The following is an 18721-nucleotide window of genomic DNA, read 5'->3' as shown; positions in this document are numbered from 1 at the left end:
CCCAGTGCCCTCAGGAGCCCCGGAGCCCTGACCCCACAGGACCCCCCTGAAATCCCAAAATCCCAAATCCCTGAATCGCCCCCCCAATCCCATCCCTCCCAATCCCTATAACCCCAAATCCCAAACCCCTGAATTCCCCCAAATCCCCGAACAACCCCATCTCCCATCCCCCATCCCAAATTTCCCCCAAATCCCAAACCCCTGAACCCCCCCAAATCCCATCACCCCAAATCCCAATCCCAAATCCCTGAATTTCCCAAATCCCTCAATCCCCAATCCCTGAACCCCCAAATCCCTGAATCTCCCATCCCCCCATCCCAAATTTCCCCCAAATCCCCAAATCCCAAATCCCTGAAGCCCCGAATCCCCGATCCCTGAACCCCAAATCCCAAATTTCCCCCATTTCCCAAATCCCAAATTTCCCCCATATCCCAAATCCCCTCCCCCATTTGTCAGTCCCACCCCGCTGGCGCTGCCCCAGAACTGGGAGGGACTGGGAGCAACTGTGATCAAACTGGGAGCAAACTGGGAGTGACTGGGACCAAACTGGGATCAAACTGGGACCAAACTGGGAGGGGACTGGAATCAAACTGGGAGTGACTGGGATGGACTGGGACTGAACTGGGAGTGACTGGGACCAAACTGGTTTAACTGGGAGGGACTGGGACCAAACTGGGACCAAACTGGGAGCAACTGTGATCAAACTGGGAGCGAACTGGGAGCAACTGGAACCAAACTGGGATGAACTAGGACTAAACTGGGACCAAACTGGGACCAAACTGGGAGGGGGCTGGAATCAAACTGGGAGTGACTGGGAGTGACTGGGATGGACTGGGAGTGACTGGGATGGACTCAAATGGGATAATGGGATACTGGGAGGGACTGGGAACAAACTGGAACTGAACTGGGAGTGACTGGGACCAAAGTGGTTTAACTGGGAGTGACTGGGAGCAAACTGGGAGTGACTGGGAGCAAACTGGGACTAAGCTGGGACCAAGCTGGGATGAACTAGGACTGAACTGGGAGTGACTGGGACCAAACTGAGATCAAACTGGGACCAAACTGGGAGGGGACTGGAATCAAACTGGGAGTGACTGGGATGGACTGGGACCAAACTGGGAGTGACTGGGACCAAAGTGGTTTAACTGGGAGAGACTGGGAGCAAACTGGGAGGGACTGGGACCAAACTGGGACCAAACTGGGAGCAACTGTGATCAAACTGGGAGCAAACTGGGAGCAACTGGAACCAAACTGGGATGGACTAGGAGTGACTGGGAGCGAACTGGGAGTGACTGGGAGCAAACTGGGAGTGACTGGGAGCAAACTGGGATCAAACTGGGACCAAACTGGGATGAACTAGGACTAAACTGGGAGCAAACTGGGACCAAACTGGGAGGGGACTAGAATCAAACGGGGAGCGACTGGGAGTGACTGGGACCAAACTGGGTTTAACTGGGAGTGACTGGGATGGACTGGGGCTGAACTGGGAGTGACTGGGATGGACTCAAATGGGATAATGGGATACTGGGAGGGACTGGGAACAAACTGGGTTTAACTGGGAATGACTGGGATGGTCTGGGACCGAACTGGGAGTGACTGGGACCAAACTGGTTTAACTGGGAGTGACTGGGAGGGCGCCGCCCCCAACCGTCTTTATTGGGGGGGGAGGGAGGTGACACCGATGACGTCATCGCCCCGACGGCGATCGCCGCGATGACGTCATCACACGTTGGCGATGATTCCCCGGTGACGTCATCACCCCGGTGGCGATGCCCGCCCCCAAGTTATTGCGGTGACGCCGATGACGTCATCAGCCCGCGCGGGCGACTGCGCCCCCAAATTTGGGGGGACAGTGATGACGTCATCACCCCGATATCAATATACACCCCAGAATTTTGGGGTGGGGCCACGCGGTTTGGGGAGGGCGACGCCCCCAAATTTTGGGGTCACACGTCACTCCGATGACGTCATCGCCTGTTGGCAATATCCGCGCTCAAATTTTGGGGTGGTTCCACCCAATTTTGGGGAGGGGGGGGGGGGGTGACACCCCCAAAATTTTGGGGTCACTCGCGATTTTGGGGTGGTGACACCCCCAGAATTTGTCATTTTGGGGCGCCTGACTCTCCCCCCCCCCCCAACATTTTAGGGGTGACCTCGATGACGTCATCGCCATGACCTCCGTCAAATTTTGGGGGGGGTCCCGCCCAATCTTGGCATGCCACGCCCCCAAAATTTTGGGGTCCCACGTGATTTTTGGGGAGTTGACCCAAATTTCGCCACTTCGTGTTGGCGACCCCCCCAAATTTTGGGGGAGGGGGGCGCCCCTATGACGTCATCACCCCGATATCAATATCCAGCCCAGAATTCTGAAGTGGTCCCACCCACTTTTGGGGGGGGTGACGCCCTCCCCAAATTTTGTCATTTTGGGGCGGTGACACACCCCCCCCAAATTTTGGGGGGCCCCTATGACGTCATCACCCCGATATCAATATCCAGCCCAGAATTCTGAAGTGGTCCCACCCACTTTTGGGGGGGTGACGCCCTCCCCAAATTTTGTCATTTTGGGGCGGTGACACACCCCCCCCAAAATTTGGGGGGCCCCTATGACGTCATCACCCCGATATCAATATCCAGCCCAGAATTCTGAAGTGGTCCCACCCACTTTTGGGGGGGTGACGCCCTCCCCAAATTTTGTCATTTTGGGGCGGTGACACACCCCCCCCCCGAAAATTTTTGGGGGGCCCTATGACGTCATCACCCCGATGTCAATATCCAGCCCAAAATTCTGAAGTGGTCCCACCCACTTTTGGGGGGGTGACGCCCCCCCCCAAATTTTGTCATTTTGGGGCGGTGACACACCCCCCCCCCCCCGAAAATTTTTGGGGGCGCCCCTATGACGTCATCCCCCCTGATATCAATATCCAGCCCGATAATTTTAGGTTGCTCCCACCCGATTTTGGGAAGGAGGGGGGGGGGGTGTGACACCCCCAAATTTTCGACTTTTGGGGCGGTGACCCCCCCCCTTCCCCCTCCCCCAAAAAAATTTTGGGGGGGCGCCCCCCGCCGTGACGTCATCACCCCCTGATGGCGATGTCCCCGGGGTGGCTCAGCCACACGTCGAAGACGCTTTTATTGGGGGGGCGCCCCTCCCGAATTCCCCAAATAATTCCCCAAATCCCCCGAAGCCGGCGGGTTTTGGGGCCGGGGGGGATGTGGGGTCACGGGGAGGACCCCCCAAAAAAGCGGGGTCCCCCCTCGGGGCGGCGCCACGGCGTTGGGGGCCACGGCCGTGCTGTAGGAGGTGGGCAGCTGTCCCCAAAAGTGTCCCCAAAGCCGCGGGGACGTGGCGCCTTTGGGGTCACCCCCTTCTCCGGGCGTCTCCTTGAGCAGGGAATCGATGGAGAAGCTGGAATTTTGGGGAGGTGGAGGAGGAGGAGGAGGAGGGTGAGGAAGGGTCGGGGGGTAGGGACAGCCCGAGAGGACGAAGGGGGACAGGTCGGGGACAAAGGGGACGGTGGCGTTGTCGCCGCCGCCGCGCGCCACCGCCGTGTTCTGCAGCTTCAGCGCCGCGGGCGGGATGCGCGACACGTCCACGGTCCAGAAGTTGCCTTTGGACTGCGGCTTCGAGGGGTCCTTCAGCACCTGCGGGGGACGGCGAGAACAGCCGGAGTTTCAAGGTGGAAGGAGGAAGAGGGAAGAGTTCTGGAAAAGAAAAACCGCCGCCAAAAACAAAAAAAAAAAAAAAAAAATCCTAAAAAAAAAAAAATTCTGAAAAGAAAAAAAAAATTCTGAAAAGAAAAAATCCTGAAAAGAAAAATCCTGAAAGGAAAAATCCTAAAATAAAAACATACTAAAAGGAAAAATCCTAAAAAAAAAAAAATACTTAAAAAAAAAATCCTAAAAGGAGCAATCCTAAAAAAAAAAAAATCCTAGAAAAAAATTCCTAAAAAAAAATCCTAAAAAAAATCCTAAAAAAAAATCCTAAAAAGAAAAATCCTAAAAAAAATCCTAAAAAAAAAAATCCAAAAAAAAACCTAAAAAAGAAAATCCGAAAAAAAAAACCCGAAAAAAACCTAAAAAAAAAATCCTAAAAAAACCCCTAAAAAACCCTAAAAAAACCTTAAAAAAATCCTAAAAAAACAATCCTAAAAAAACTCCTAAAAAAAAACTAAAAAAGAAAATAAAAAAATCCTAAAAAAACCTTAAAAAAAACCCCTTAAAAAATCCTTTAAAAAACCCTAAAAAAAAAACTTTTAAAAAATCCTAAAAAAACGCTAAAAACAACCTAAAAAAATCCTAAAAAAAAATCCTAAAAAAAATCTAAAAAAGAGAAATCCTAAAAGAAAAAAACCTAAAAAAAGAGAAATCCTAAAAAAAAAAAAACCCAAAAAAAGAAATCCTAAAAAAAATTCCTGAAAAGAAAAAGTCGTAAAAAGAAAAAATCCTAAAAAAGGAGAAATCCTAAAAAAAACCCCTAAAAAAACCTAAAAAAGAAAACCCTAAAAAAAAATCCTAAAAAACCCTAAAAAAAACTAAAAAAAAATCCTAAAAAAAAAAATCCTAAAAGGAAAAATCCTAAAAAAAAAAATACTAAAAAAAAAATCCTAAAAAAAATCTAAAAAAAATCCTAAAAAAAATCCTAAAAAAAAACCTAAAAAGAAAAACCATTAAAAAACCCTTAAAAAAAACTAAAAAAGAAAACCCTAAAAAAAATCCTAAAAAACCCTAAAAAAACCTAAAAAAAATTCCTAAAAAAAAATTTCTAAAAAAAACGTAAAAAAAATCCTAAAAAAACCCTAAAAAAATTCCTAAAAATAAACTAAAAAAAATCCTAAAAAAAATTAAAAAATATTCCTAAAAAAACCCTAAAAAAAACCTAAAAAAGAAATCCATAAAAAAACCTAAAAAGAAAAATCCTAAAAGAAAAATCCTAAAAGGAAAAATCCTAAAAAGAAAAATCCTAAAAAAGAAAATCCTACAAAAAACCTAAAAAAAAATCCAAAAAAAAAAATCCGAAAAAAAACCCTAAAAAAAATTCCTAAAAAAACCCCTAAAAAACCCTAAAAAACCTTTAAAAAATCCTAAAAAACAATCCTAAAAAAAAACCTAAAAAAAAATCCTAAAAGGACAAATCCTAAAAAAATAAAATCCTAAAAAAAAAATCCTAAAAAAAACTCCTAAAAAAAAAACTAAAAAAGAAAAAAAAATCCTAAAAAAACTAAAGAAAAATCCTAAAAAAATCCTTTAGAAAACCCTAAAAAAAAACTTTAAAAAAATCCTAAAAAAACGCTAAAAACACCATTAAAAAAATCCTAGAAAAAAATCCTAAAAAAAATCTAAAAAAGAGAAATCCTAAAAGAAAAAAAAACTTAAAAAAAAAAGAGAAATCCTAAAAAAAAAAAAAAACAAAAAAAGAAATCCTATAACAAAATTCCTAAAAAGAAAAAATCCTAAAAAGAAAAAATCCTAAAAAAGGAGAAATCCTAAAAAAAAACCCTAAAAAAAAATCCTAAAAAAAGAAATTCTAAAAAAACCCTAAAAAAAACCTAAAAAAGAATCCTAAAAAAATCCTAAAAAAAACTAAAAAAATAAATCCTAAAAATAAAAATCCTAAAAAGAAAAAATGCTAAAAAAAGAAATCATAAAAAACCCTAAAAAAAACTAAAAAAGAAAATCCTAAAAAAAATCCTAAAAAAAACCTAAAAAAAGAAATCCTAAAAAAACCCTAAAAAAAATCCGAAAAAAAGAAAACCAAAAAAACCCAAAATCTACAGAAAAGAAATCAAAAAAAAATTCCTAAAAAAAACCCTAAAAAAAAATTCCTAACAAAAAATCCTAAAAAAAAAAAAAATCACAAAAAAGTCCCTCAAGAAAAAAAATCACAAAAAAAATCCAATTATAATCCCTAAAAAAACCAAAAACAAAACCAAAAAAACTCCTAAAAATTCCCACGTGGGACCGCAAAAAACCCGAAATTCCAGGTGAGGACCTCACAAGGATGGGACCCCAAAAATCCCCCAAATTGGGACCCCAAAACCCCCAAATTTGACCCCAAAAATCCCCAAATTGGGACCCCAAAATCCCCCAAATTGAGACCCTAAAAATCCCCTAAATGGGACCCCAAAAGCCTGGGAATGGGACCCCAAAAATCCCCCAAATTTGACCCCAAATCCCCCAAATTGTGACCCCAAAAATCCCCAAATTGGGACCTTAAAATCCCCTAAATGTGACCCCAAAATCTCCTAAATTTTACCCCAAATCCCCCAAATTGTGACCCCAAAATTCCCCTAAATGGGACCCCAAAATTCCCCAAGTTGGGACCCCAAAACCCCCAAATTGAGACCCAAAAATCCCCCAAATTGAGACCCCAAAAATCCCCCAAATTGAGACCCCAAAACCCCCAAATTGGGACCCCAAAACCCCCAAATTTGACCCCAAAACCCCCAAATTGAGACCCCAAAACCCCCAAATTGGGACCCCAAAACCCCCAAATTAAGACCCAAAATCCCCCAAATTGGGACCCCAAAATTCCCCAAATTTGACCCCCAAAATCCCCAAATTGGGACCCCAAAACCCCCAAATTTGACCCCCAAAATCCCCAAATTGGGACCCCAAAATCCCCCAAATTGAGACCCTAAAAATCCCCTAAATGGGACCCCAAAAGCCTGGGAATGGGACCCCAAAAATCCCCCAAATTTGACCCCAAATCCCCCAAATTGTGACCCCAAAAATCCCCTAAGATGGGACCCCAAAAATCCCCCAAATTGTGACCCCAAAAATGCCCTAAATGGGACCCAAAAATCTCCTAAATTTGTCCCCAAATCCCCCAAATTGGGACCCCAAAAATGCCCTAAATGGGACCCAAAAATCTCCTAAATTTGTCCCCAAATCCCCCAAATTGGGACCCCAAAAATCCCCCAAACTGGCACCCCAAAGCCCAAATTGGGATCCCAAAATCCCCTAAAATGGGACCCCAAAACATCCAGAAAGGGACCCCAAAAATTCCCTTAATGGGACCCCAAAAGCCCCCAGATTGGGACCCCCAAAAATCCCCAAATTGTGACCCCAAAAATCCCCTAAATGGGACCCCAAAAATCCCCTAAATGGGACCCCAAAAGCCTGGGAATGGGACCCCAAAAATCCCCCAAATTTGACCTCAAACCCCACAAATTGGGACCCCAAAAATCCCCAAATTGGGACCCCAAAAATCCCCTAAATGTGACCCCAAAAATCTCCTAAATTTTACCCCAAATCCCCCAAATTGTGACCCCAAAGTCCCCCAATTTGTGACCCCAAAATTCCCCTAAATGGGACCCCAAAATTCCCCAAGTTGGGACCCCAAAACCCCCAAATTGAGACCCCAAAATCCCCCAAATTAAGACCCCAAAAATCCCCCAAATTGAGACCCCAAAACCCCCAAATTGGGACCCCAAAACCCCCAAATTTGACCCCAAAAATCCCCAAACTGAGATCCCAAAAATCCCCTAAATGGGACCCCAAAAGCTTGGGAATGGGACCCCAAAAATCCCTAAATTGTGACCCCAAAATCCCCCAGATTGTGACCCCAAAAATCCCCTAAATTGGGACCCCAAAATCCCCCAAATTGAGACCCCAAAATTCCCCAAATTCTGATTCCAAAACCTCCAAATTGGGACCCCAAAATCCCGCAAATTTGGACCCAAATCCCCCAAATTGAGACCCCAAAAATCGCCTAAATGGGACCTCAAAAGTCTGGTAATGGGACCCCAAAAATCCCCCAAATTTGACCCCAAACCCCACAAATTGGAACCCCAAAATCCCCCAAATTTGGACCCAAATCCCCCAAATTGAGACCCCAAATATCGCCTAAATGGGACCCCAAAATCCCCTAAATCTGACCCCAAAACCCCCTAAATGTGACCCCAAAATCCCCTAAATGAGACCCCAAAAATCCCATAAATTGAGACCCCCAAGTCACCCAAATTTGAACCCCCGAAATTCCCCAAATTAGGACCCCAAAAATCCCCTAAAAAATTCCGCAAACCCCCAAATCCCCCCAAATTTATTTGACCCCAAATCCCCGATTTTGGGACCCCAAAACCCAAATCCCCCCCCCCTCATCCTACCCCTTTCCCAAAACCCCAAAATCCCCCCAAAAAAACCCCCAAAATCCCCCCAAAAAACCCCAAAAAAGTCCCCAAACCTTGGCGAAGCAGGGGTTGGAGGAGAGGTTGTGACGCACGGAATCCTTCCAGCCCTGGTAGCCGCCCCCGAAAAACGGGAACAGGCTCCGGAGCTGCTGGATGATCTGGGATAAAAAAAAAAAACAACCAAAACCCAAAAAACATTTTGGGGTGATCCTAAAAATCCCAAAAAAAAAAAAAAAAAAAAAAAAAAATCCAAAATTCCCAAAAGAATCCTCATTAATTTTGCCTAAATTGGATTTTTTTTCTTTAAAATCCCACCCCAAAATTCCCCTCCCAGCCCCAATAACCCCAGGAAAATTTGGATAATTTTGGGGGGAATCTCATAAATTTGAGGGGGGTGTCCCATAAATCCCAAAAAATCCCAAAACCCCCCAAAAAATCCCCCCCAAAAAACCAAAAAATCCCCTCAAAAATCCCAAATCCCGACCCCAAAATGGGATTTGTTTTATCCCATCCCAAAATTCCCCTTCCAGCCCTAAAAAATCCCAGAAGAATTTGGATAATTTTTGGGAGATCCCGTAAATTTGGGGATCCCCAAAATCCTAAAAATCCCCCAAAAATCATTAAAAATCCCCCCAAAATCCCAAATCCTGACCCCAAATTGGATTTTTTTTATCCCATCCCAAAATTCCCCTTCCAGCCCCAAAAAATCCCACAAAATTTCGGATGATTTTGGGGGATCCCAGAAACCCCAAACACCGAAAGAAACCCTCCAAAAATCCCCCAAACCGCCCCCCAAAAAATCCCCAAAAATCCCAAACCCGCCCAAAAAAAACCTTCAAAAAACGCCAACCCCTCCGAAAAAACCTCCCCAAAATCTCCCAACCCCCACAAAAAAAAACCCAAACTCCAAAATTCCCGCAAAAAATCCCAACCCTCCCCCCAAAAAAAAACCACAAAACCAAGAAAACCCCACAAAAAAACCAAAAATTCACCCAAAAAACCCAAAAAGAGCCACAAGAACCTTCAAAAACCTCCTAGGAAAAAAAATCCCCTAAAAACTCCCCAAAACTCCCGCAAAAACCCCAAAAAACGGCAAAAAACCTTCAAACCCACCCCAAAATCCCCCAAAACCCCCCAAAAAATCCCGAAAAAAACACCCCAAAATCTCCCCAAAGCCCCAAAACCTCAAAAAAAACCCCAAACGCCCTTTAAACCCCCCAGAAAAGCAAAAAAAGTTTAAAGAAACACCAAAAAATTGCGAAAAAAAACCCCAATGAAACCCCTCAAACATCCCCGAAAAACAACAACAAAAAAACCCAACTCCGCCCCCCCAAAAAAGTCAAAAAACCGCCAAAAACCTCCAAAAACTCCCAAAAACCCCAAAAGAATCCTTCAAAAAAACCCCCAAAACCTTAAAAAAAACCCACAAAAAAATGCCCCCAAACCCCTCAAAAATCCCCCAAAAATCGATCAAAAATCCCCTAAAAACACATCCCCCCAAAAAAACCCTCAAACCTCCCAAAAAACCCCAAATCCCCCCAAAAAACCCCAAAATCCCGAAAAATCCCAAAATCCTCAAAACCCCAAGACCCCCAAAACCCCAAACCCCCAAAAACCCCAAATCCCCCAAAAACCCCCAAATCCCCCCAAAAACCCCAAATCCCCAAAAAACCACAAATCCCCCCAAAAAAACCCAAATCCCCCAAAAACCCCAAAATCCCCCAAAAAATCCCAAATCCCCAAAAAACCCCAAAATCCCCCAAAAAACGCCAAATCCCCAAAAAACCCCAAATCCCCAAAAAACCCCAAATCCCCCTAAAAAACCCCAAATCCCCCCAAAAACTCCAAATCCCCCCAAAATAACCCCAAACCCTCCCAAAGACCAAAAACCCCAAATCCCCCAAAAAATCCCAAATCCCCAAAAAACCCCAAAATCCCCCAAAAAACGCCAAATCCCCCAAAAAACCCCAAATCCCCAAAAACCCCAAATCCCCAAAAACCCAAAATCCCCCCAAAAAAACCCAAATCCCCCCCAAAAAACCAAATTGCCAAAAACCCCAAATCCCCAAAAATCCCCAAATCCCCAAAAAACCCCAAATCCCCAAAAAAACCCAAAACCCCAAAAACCCCAAATCCCCAAAATCCCCCAAAAAACGTCAAATCCCCCAAAACCCCAAATCCCCCAAAAAAACCTCAAATCCCCCAAAAAACCCCAAAATCCCCAAAAAACTCCAAATCCCCAAAAACCCCAAATCCCCCAAAAATCCCCAAAATCCCCCAAAAAACTCCAAAATCCCCCCAAAAAACCCCAAATCCCCAAAAAAACCCCAAATCCCCCCCAAAAAAACCCAAATCCCCCCCAAAAAACCCAAATCCCCAAAAAAACCCAAATCCCCCCAAAAAACCCCAAATCCCCCCAAAAAAACCCAAATCCCGAAAAACCCCCAAAATCCCCAAAAACCCCAAAATCCCCCAAAACCCCAAATCCCCCAAAAACCCCAAATCCCCCAAAAAACCCCAAAATCCCCCAAAATCCCCAAAAAAACCCCAAAATCCCCAAAAACCCCAAATCCCCCAAAACCCCAAATCCCCCAAAAACCCCAAATCCCCAAAAAAACCCCAAAATACCCAAAAATCCCCAAAAAAACCCAAAAAACCCCAAATCCCCCCCAAAAACCCCAAATCCCCAAAAACCCCAAATCCCCAAAATCCCCAAAATCCCCCAAAATCCCCAAATCCCCAAAAAACCCCAAATCCCCCAAAAAACCCCAAAATCCCCAAAAACCCCAAAATCCCCCAAAAAACCCCAAATCCCCCAAAAACCCCAAATCCCCAAAAACCCCAAAATCCCCAAAAACCCCAAATCCCCAAAATCCCCCCAAAATCCCCAAATCCCCAAAAAACCCCAAAAACCCCAAATCCCCAAAAACCCCAAATCCCCAAAAAACCCAAATCCCCAAAAACCCCAAAATCCCCAAAAAAACCCCAAATCCCCAAAAACCCCAAATCCCCAAAAAACCCCAAATCTCCAAAAAACCCAAATCCCCAAAAACCCCAAAATCCCCAAAAAAACCCCAAATCCCCAAAAACCCCAAATCCCCAAAAAACCCCAAATCTCCAAAAAACCCAAATCCCCAAAAACCCCAAATCCCCAAAATCCCCAAAATCCCCCAAAAACCCCAAATCCCCAAAAATTCCAAATCCCCAAAAAATCCCAAAAAAACCCAAATCCCCAAAAAACCCCAAATCCCCAAAAACCCAAATCCCCAAAAACCGCAAAATCCCCAAAAACCCCAAATCCCCAAAAAACCCCAAAACCCCCAAAATCCCCCCGGACCAAACTCCCCCCTCCCCCCCCCCGTGTGTGGCGCCGTTTCCCCGCGCCGCGAATGTCGCGACAGAGGCGACAATGGCGGCGCCGGGGGGTCTGGCACCCCCGCGGCTCTGTCGCCTCTGTCGCCTCTGTCGCCTTTGTCACCTCCTGTCGCCTCCCCTCCCCCAGGGCCCCGGGGGGTGGCGGCGGTTGAGGTTTGGGATTTGGGGGAAATTTGGGGGATTTTGGGGAATTTTGGGGGTTTTTTGGGAATTTTGGGGGTTTTTTTTGTGGGGATTTTTGGAATTTTGGGGGTTTTTTTGTGGAGATTTTTGGGAAATTTTGGGGGTTTTTTGGGGATATTTTGGGGATTTTGGGGGGAATTTTGGGGGGGATTTTGGGGTTTTTTTGTGGGGATTTTTGTCGGGGTTTTTGGGAAATTTTTGGGTTGTTTTGGGGATATTTTGGGCATTTCGGGGGATTTTTGGGAGGTTTTTTGGGGATTTTTTTGTGGGGATTTTTTAGGAATTTTGGGGGGAATTTTTGGGGTTTTTTTGGGGGATTTTTGGGGGAGTGAGTTTGGGGATTTTTGGGATTTTGGGTTTTTTTTGGGGGGGGATTTTTGTGGAGATTTTTGTGGATTTTTGTGGGGTTTTTTTGGATTTTTTTTGGAATTTTGTGGGGTTTTTGGGGGATTTTTTGGGGGGTTTTTTGAGGTTTTTTTGGGTGGGGGTTGATGGTATTTGGGGATTTTTTGAGAGGGTCTGAGGAATTTTTTGGGGGATTTTGGGGATGTTTTGAGAGTTTAGAGGCATTTTTTGAGGGATTTGGGATTTTTGGGGGGAATTTGGGGGAATTTTTGGGTTTAGTTTTTTTTTGAGGGATTTGGGGATTTTGGGGGGATTTTTTGGAGGGGTTTTGATTTTTCTTTTTTTTTAGGAATTTTTTGGGGTTTTGGGGGGAGTTTTTGGGTTTTTTGGGAATTTTGGGTGAATTTTTGAGGGGTTTTTTTTGGAGGTTTGGGGGCTTGATGCGTTTTTTTCCATTTTTTGGGATTTTTTGGGTTTTTTGGGGCAGTTTAGGGAATTTTTTTTAATTTTTGAGGGATTTTGGGGAGGTTTTGGGGAGTTTGGGGGATTTTTTGGGGCAGTTTGGGGGATTTTTTTCAGCGTTTTGAGGGATTTTTGGGGTTTTTTAGCGGGGTTTTGGATTATTTGGGGTTTTTGAGGGGACTTCGGGGGATTTTTTGGGAATTTTTTTTTTGAGGGCTTTTGCGATTTTTCGGGGTTTTTTAAAAGAATTTTTTTTAATTTTTTGAGGGGTTTAGGGAATTTGGGGGGGGGTGGGATTTTCGGGGGTTTTTTTTTTTTTGAGGATTTGGGGGGTTTTGGGGTGGTTTGGGATTTTTGGGGAGTTTTTGGGATTTTGGGGGGGTTGGGTGTTTGAGTTTTTCGGGGTTTTTTGAGATTTTGGGGGGGATTTTATTGGGGTTTTTTTTTTGAGGGGTTTTGGGAATTTTTAAAAATTTTTTTTCAGGGGGGTTTGGGGTATTTTAGGGATTTTTTTTGGAGGAGTTGTGGGGATTTTTATGGGATTTTGGAGGATTTTTTTGAGGGATTTTGGGAGGTTTTATTGGATTTTTTGGAGCGGGGGTTTGGGAGAGGTTTTTTTTGGAGTTCTTTGGAAGTTTTTTGGGGATTTTTTTTTTTTTTTTGACGGGATTTTTATCCCGGCGTTTTGTAATTTGGGATTTTTAGGGTTTGGGTTTTTTGTTGGGTTTTGATTGTTTTTTTTTTCTTTCGGGGGGAGTTTTTGGGATCTCGGGGCTCCCGGCAATTCCAGAATCCCGGCAATTCGGGGAATTCCGGGCTGCCGAGTCCCGGAATGGGGATCCCGGGCAGTCCTGGCGACAACTGGGGGGTCCCGGGGAGAATTTTGGGGGGGTCCCGGGGGTCTCCCGGTGATCTCGGAGCTGGATCGGGGATCCCGAGGGGATCTCCCGGTGATCCCAGTTTGGGGAGTCCCGGGATTGGATCGGGAGTCCCGGGGTCAGTTTGGGAGTCCCGGGGATGGATGAGGATCCCAGTTTGGGGATCCCGGGATTGGATCGGGAGTCCCGGGGCTGTCCCGTGGGTCCCGGGGATGGTTTGGGGGTCCCGGGGATGGATGAGGATCCGAGTTCGGGAGTCCCGGGGCTGTCCCGGGGGTCCCGGGGGTGGATGAGGATCCCAGTTCGGGGGTCCCGGGGCTGGATCGGGAATCCCGGGGTTACTTTGGGGGTCCCGGGGGTGGTTCAGGATCCCAGTTCGGGGGTCCCGGGGCTGTCCCGGGGGTCCCGGGGATGGTTTGGGGGTCCCGGGGATGGATGAAGATCCCAGTTCGGGGGTCCCGGGGCTGTCCCGGGGGTCCCGGGGATGGTTTGGGGGATCCCGGGGCTGTCCCGGAGGTCCCGGGGATGGTTTGGGGATCCCGGGATGGATGAAGATCCCGGTTCGGGGGTCCCGGGGCTGTCCCGGGGGTCCCGGGGATGGTTTGGGGATCCCGGGATGGATGAAGATCCCAGTTCGGGGGTCCCGGGGCTGTCCCGGGGGTCCCGGGGATGGTTTGGGGATCCCGGGGATGGATGAGAATCCCGGTTCGGGGGTCCCGGGGCTGTCCCGGGGGTCCCGCGGGGGTCCCGGCGTTACCTGTGCGAGCTTGAGGCGGCGGCCGGGGGCGGCGCGGATGACGAGCGCGATCAGAGCCAGGTACGAGTACGGGGGTTTGGGGTGACGCCGGTAGCGCTGAGACCCCCCCCCGGGATCCCCCCCCGGGAGCCCCGGGAACCCCCCCGGGAATCCCCCCGGGAATCCCCCCGGGAATCCTCCCGGGAATCCCCCCGGCATGGGGCAGCGGCTCCCGGGAGCGGCGGCGGCGGCGGCATCGAGGGGGCGGCGGGGGAGGGGAGAAATCGGGATTTGTCCCGGGGGAGGGGAGAAATCGGGATTTGTCCCGGGGGAGGGGAGAAATCGGGATTTGTCCCGGGGGAGGGTCGGGATGGATCCCGGGGGAGGGGAAAAATCGGGATTGAATCCGGGGGGAAGGGGGGGGGGAGAAATCGGGATTTGAGATCGGGATTTGTCCCGGGGGAGGGGAAGGGAATTTGGGGAGGGTTTGGGGTAAAGGGTGGGCCGGGATTTGGGATTTGGGATTGGGATTTGGGATTTGGGGTAAGGGGTAAAGGGTGGGCCGGGATTTGGGATTTGGGATTGGGATTTGGGGTTTGGGGTAAGGAGTAAAGGGTGGGCCGGGATTTGGGATTTGGGATTGGGAATTTGGGATTGGGGAGAAATGTAAGGACTGGGACGGGATTTGGGATTGGGGTTGGGGGTTTGGGATTTGGGATTTGATATTTGGGATGGGATGCACGGGGATTTGGGGTTTGGGGTTTGAGATTGGGATTTGGGATCCATGTTAAACTTTGGGGTTTGGAATTTGAGATTGGGTTTGAGATTAGAAATGGGATTTGGGATCTGAGATTTGGGATTTGGGATTTGGGGGTTGGGATTTGGGACGGGATCCATGGGATGAGATTTGGGATTTGGGATTTGGGATGGGGTGGGATGGAATTGGGATTGGGATAGAGCCGGCATGGGATCCACGGGATGGGATTTGGGGTTTGGGACTGGCCCAACAGACAAACCCCAGCCCTAATTACCCTAATTAGCCCCGCCCACCCCATAACCACGCCCAATGGTGATCCTAAAACCTAATTACCTTAATTAGCCACGCCCACCCCATAACCACACCCAATACCCCATCCCCATCCTTAATTACCCTAATTAGCCCTGCCCACCTCATAACCTCATCCAATATCCCATCCCCAGCCCTAATTATGCTAATTAGCTCCGCCCACATCATGACCACGCCCAATGACCGCTCCCCATCCCTAATTCCCCAAATTAGCCCCGCCCACTCCATAACCACGCCCAGTGTCCTCCCTCCGTCCTAATTATGCTAATTAGCCATGCCCACCCCATAACCACGCCCAATATCCCAGCCCCAGCCCTGATTATGCTAATTAGCCCCGCCCACCCTGTAGCTACACCCATTATCACATTCCCGAGTCCTAACTACCTTGATTAGCCCCGCCCACCCCATAACCACACCCACTATCCCCGTCCCTAATTACCCCGATTAGCCCCGCCCATTCCATCACCACGCCCACTATCCCGTCCATCCCCAATTACTCTGATTAGCCCCGCCCACGCCGAGACACGCCCACCCAGCGGCGCGCCTCGCTCTTAGCCCCGCCCCCCGCCGTCCCATGCCCATATATGGTGTGTTATCCCCGCCCATCGCGACCTTCAGCCAATCAGATCGCTCGGCCCCGCCCCTGGCCCCGCCCCTTCCTCGGCCCCGCGCGCGCTCCTGGTCGCGGCCGCTGCCGGAACCGGCGGTACCGGGGGGGACACGGGGACAGGAGGGGACACGGGGACACCCGGGGGGCTTGGGGACACCGGGGGGGACACCGAGGGGGCTTGGGGACACCGGGGGGACACGGGGACAGCGGCGGGACACCGGGGGGGCTTGGGGACAGCGGGGGGACACCGGGGGGGCTTGGGGACACCGGGGGGACACGGGCACAGCGGCGGGACACCGGGGGGCTTGGGGACAGCGGGGGGACACCGGGGGGGCTTGGGGACACCGGGGGGACACCGGGGGGGCTTGGGGACACCGGGGACAGCGGGAAAATGGCGGGACACGGGGACAGGGGGGACAGGAGGGGACACGGGGACACCCGGGGGGGCTTGGGGACACCGGGGGGACACCGGGGGGGCTTGGGGACACCGGGGGGACACGGGGACAGCGGCGGGACACCGGGGGGGCTTGGGGACAGCGGGGGGACACCGGGGACAGCGGGGACAGCGGGAAAATGGCGGGATACGGGGACAGGGGAGGACACGGGGACACCCGGGGGCTTGGGGACACCGGGGACAGCGGGGGACAGCGGGAAAATGGCGGGACATGGGGACAGGGGGGGACACGGGGACACCGGGGGGGGACACGGGGACACCACGGGGACACGGGGACATGGGAGGGACACGGGGGACAGCGGGAAAATGGCGGGGACACGGGGACAGGGGGGGACACCGGGGTGGGCTTGGGGACACCTGGGGGACACGGGGACAGCGGGACTGGATGGGGACAGGGTGGGCTTGGGGACATGGAGGGGACACCGGGACAGGGGAGGGACATGGGGGACATGGAGGGGACACTGGGATAGGGGAAGGGACTGGGGACGGCGGGGGCTTGGGGACACGGGAGGGACATGGGGACAGGGGAGGCGACATGGGGACACAGGAGGGGACATGGGGACACCTGAGGGACATGGGGACACCTGAGGGACATGGGGACAAGGGAGGGACACGAGGGGTTTGGGGACACGGTGACACAGGGGGACACAGGGGGAGGTGGCACTTGGGGGGAGGGGCGGAGGGGACACTCTGAGCCCTCGTTGTCCCCGCAGGTCCCCGGGGGTTGTCCCCATCGGCCATGGGGGGACATCGGGGACATTGGGGACACTGGGGTGGCCCTGGGACAGGCGCTGCTGTGTGTCACCAGCCTGGGCTGTGCCCTCCGCGCCAGAAAGGTGGGGACATTGGGGACATTGGGGACACTGGGGACACTGGGGGAGTGGGGGGACATTGGGCTGGGACATTGGGGACATTGGGGACACTGGGGGAGTGGGGGGACATTGGGGACATTGGGGACATTGGGGACACTGGGGGAGTGGGGGGACATTGGGGACACCCTGGGGACGTTGGGGACACTGGGGGAGTGGGGGGACATTGGGGACACCCTGGGGGACATTGGGGACATTGGGGGGACAGGCGGGGACTGGGGGGACAGAGGGCGGGTGGGGACAGGGGATGCTGAGGGGACAGGGGGAGCGGTGTCACTGTCCTGTGTCAGCTGTCCGGTGTCACCTGTCCTGTGTCACCTGTGCCATCCGGTGTCACCTGTGCAACCCTGTGCCACCCACATCACCCATGTCACTCATGCCACCCGTGTCACCCATGTCCTCATGTCCACACAGGTGACAGGTGTCCCCACAGGTGACAGGTGTCCCCCATGTCCCCACAGGTGACAATTGTCCCCATGTCCCCACAGGTGACAATTGTCCCCGTGTCCCCACAGGTGACAGGTGTCCCCACAGGTGACAGTTGTCCCCATGTCCCCACAGGTGACAATTGTCCCCGTGTCCCCACAGGTGACAGGTGTCCCCACAGGTGACAATTGTCCCCGTGTCCCCACAGGTGACAGTTGGCCCCCTGTCCCCACAGGTGACAATTGTCCCCATGTCCTCACAGGTGACAGTTGGCCCCATGTCCCCACAGGTGACAATTGTCCCCATTGTCCCCACAGGTGACAGGTGTCCCCACAGGTGACAATTGTCCCCGTGTCCCCACAGGTGACGGGCGGCCCCGCGGCCGGTTTCCTCCTGCAGGCGCTGGCGGCCGCCGGCGACGCGCTGTCACCGAGCTGTCCCCGCGGTGTCCCCGAGGGTGACGCCGCCGTGCCGGGCTCCTGGCTCGGCTCCGTGCTGGCCCAGCCCTTGGTGGCCTTCGGTTGTCACCTGCTCGGCGGGGACAGGGCCACCGCCAACCTGCTGCTGGCCTCGGCCACCTCGGCGGCGGCGGCGGCCTGCTGGTGGCGCGGGGACGGCCGCGTCCTGGCGTGTCACTTTGTCACCGCGCTGACGGCCGGCTCGCTGCTGGCGCTGGCCGCGCTGACCGGCAGCGTCACCCGGCGCGGTGGCCGCGGCGCTGGTGGCGCTTGGGGACGTGGTGGCACCCGGGAGTGTCCCCTGGGTGAGGGTGGCGGCCTGCTTGGCGCTGTTGGGGACGCTGCGGGAGCTGAGGGCGGCGACGGAGGGGGACAAGTAAAGCCCCGAGGGGACATTGTGTGACACTGTGTGACATTGTGTGACGCTGGGGTGACGGGGCTGGTGGCACTGGGGTGGTGGCACTGGGGTGGTGGCGCTGGGGTGGTGTTGCTGGGGTGACACTGTGGTGGTGGCGCTGGGGTGACACTGTGGTGGTGGCGCTGGGGTGACACTGTGGTGGTGGCACTGGGTGACACTGTGGTGGTGGCGCTGGGGTGACAGGGGTGGTGCTGGGGTGACAGGGATGGTGGCACTGGGGTGACACTGTGGTGGTGCTGGGGTGACAGGGATGGTGGCACTGGGGTGACACTGTGGTGGTGCTGGGGTGACAGGGGTGGTGGCACTGGGGTG

The 18721-nt window shown here is 50.9% G+C and overlaps 2 protein-coding genes across 2 annotated transcripts; one reads left to right on the top strand and one right to left on the bottom strand.

Annotated features, from left to right (window-relative positions):
- Window positions 1-1755: 1755 nt before the first annotated feature.
- On the bottom strand, window positions 1756-14327 carry FOXH1 (forkhead box H1). Its single transcript, XM_066203226.1, has 4 exons — window positions 14130-14327; window positions 8183-8296; window positions 3223-3642; window positions 1756-1827 (listed from the first exon to the last, which is right to left on the bottom strand). The coding sequence occupies exons 1-4, from the start codon at window positions 14325-14327 to the stop codon at window positions 1756-1758; spliced, it is 804 nt and encodes a 267-aa protein (XP_066059323.1).
- Window positions 14328-15748: 1421 nt separating this feature from the next.
- TMEM276 (transmembrane protein 276) lies at window positions 15749-18416 on the top strand. Its single transcript, XM_066203213.1, has 3 exons — window positions 15749-15880; window positions 16952-17074; window positions 17897-18416. The coding sequence occupies exons 1-3, from the start codon at window positions 15749-15751 to the stop codon at window positions 18392-18394; spliced, it is 753 nt and encodes a 250-aa protein (XP_066059310.1). The 3' UTR covers window positions 18395-18416.
- The last annotated feature ends 305 nt before the right edge of the window (window positions 18417-18721 follow it).

This window comes from Chamaea fasciata, unplaced genomic scaffold (assembly GCF_029207755.1).
Source record: "Chamaea fasciata isolate MVZ Bird 193981 ecotype frontalis unplaced genomic scaffold, bChaFas1.0.hap1 SCAF_1, whole genome shotgun sequence".
Lineage (NCBI taxonomy): Eukaryota > Metazoa > Chordata > Aves > Passeriformes > Sylviidae > Chamaea > Chamaea fasciata.
This window is presented reverse-complemented; position numbering and strand designations above follow the sequence as displayed.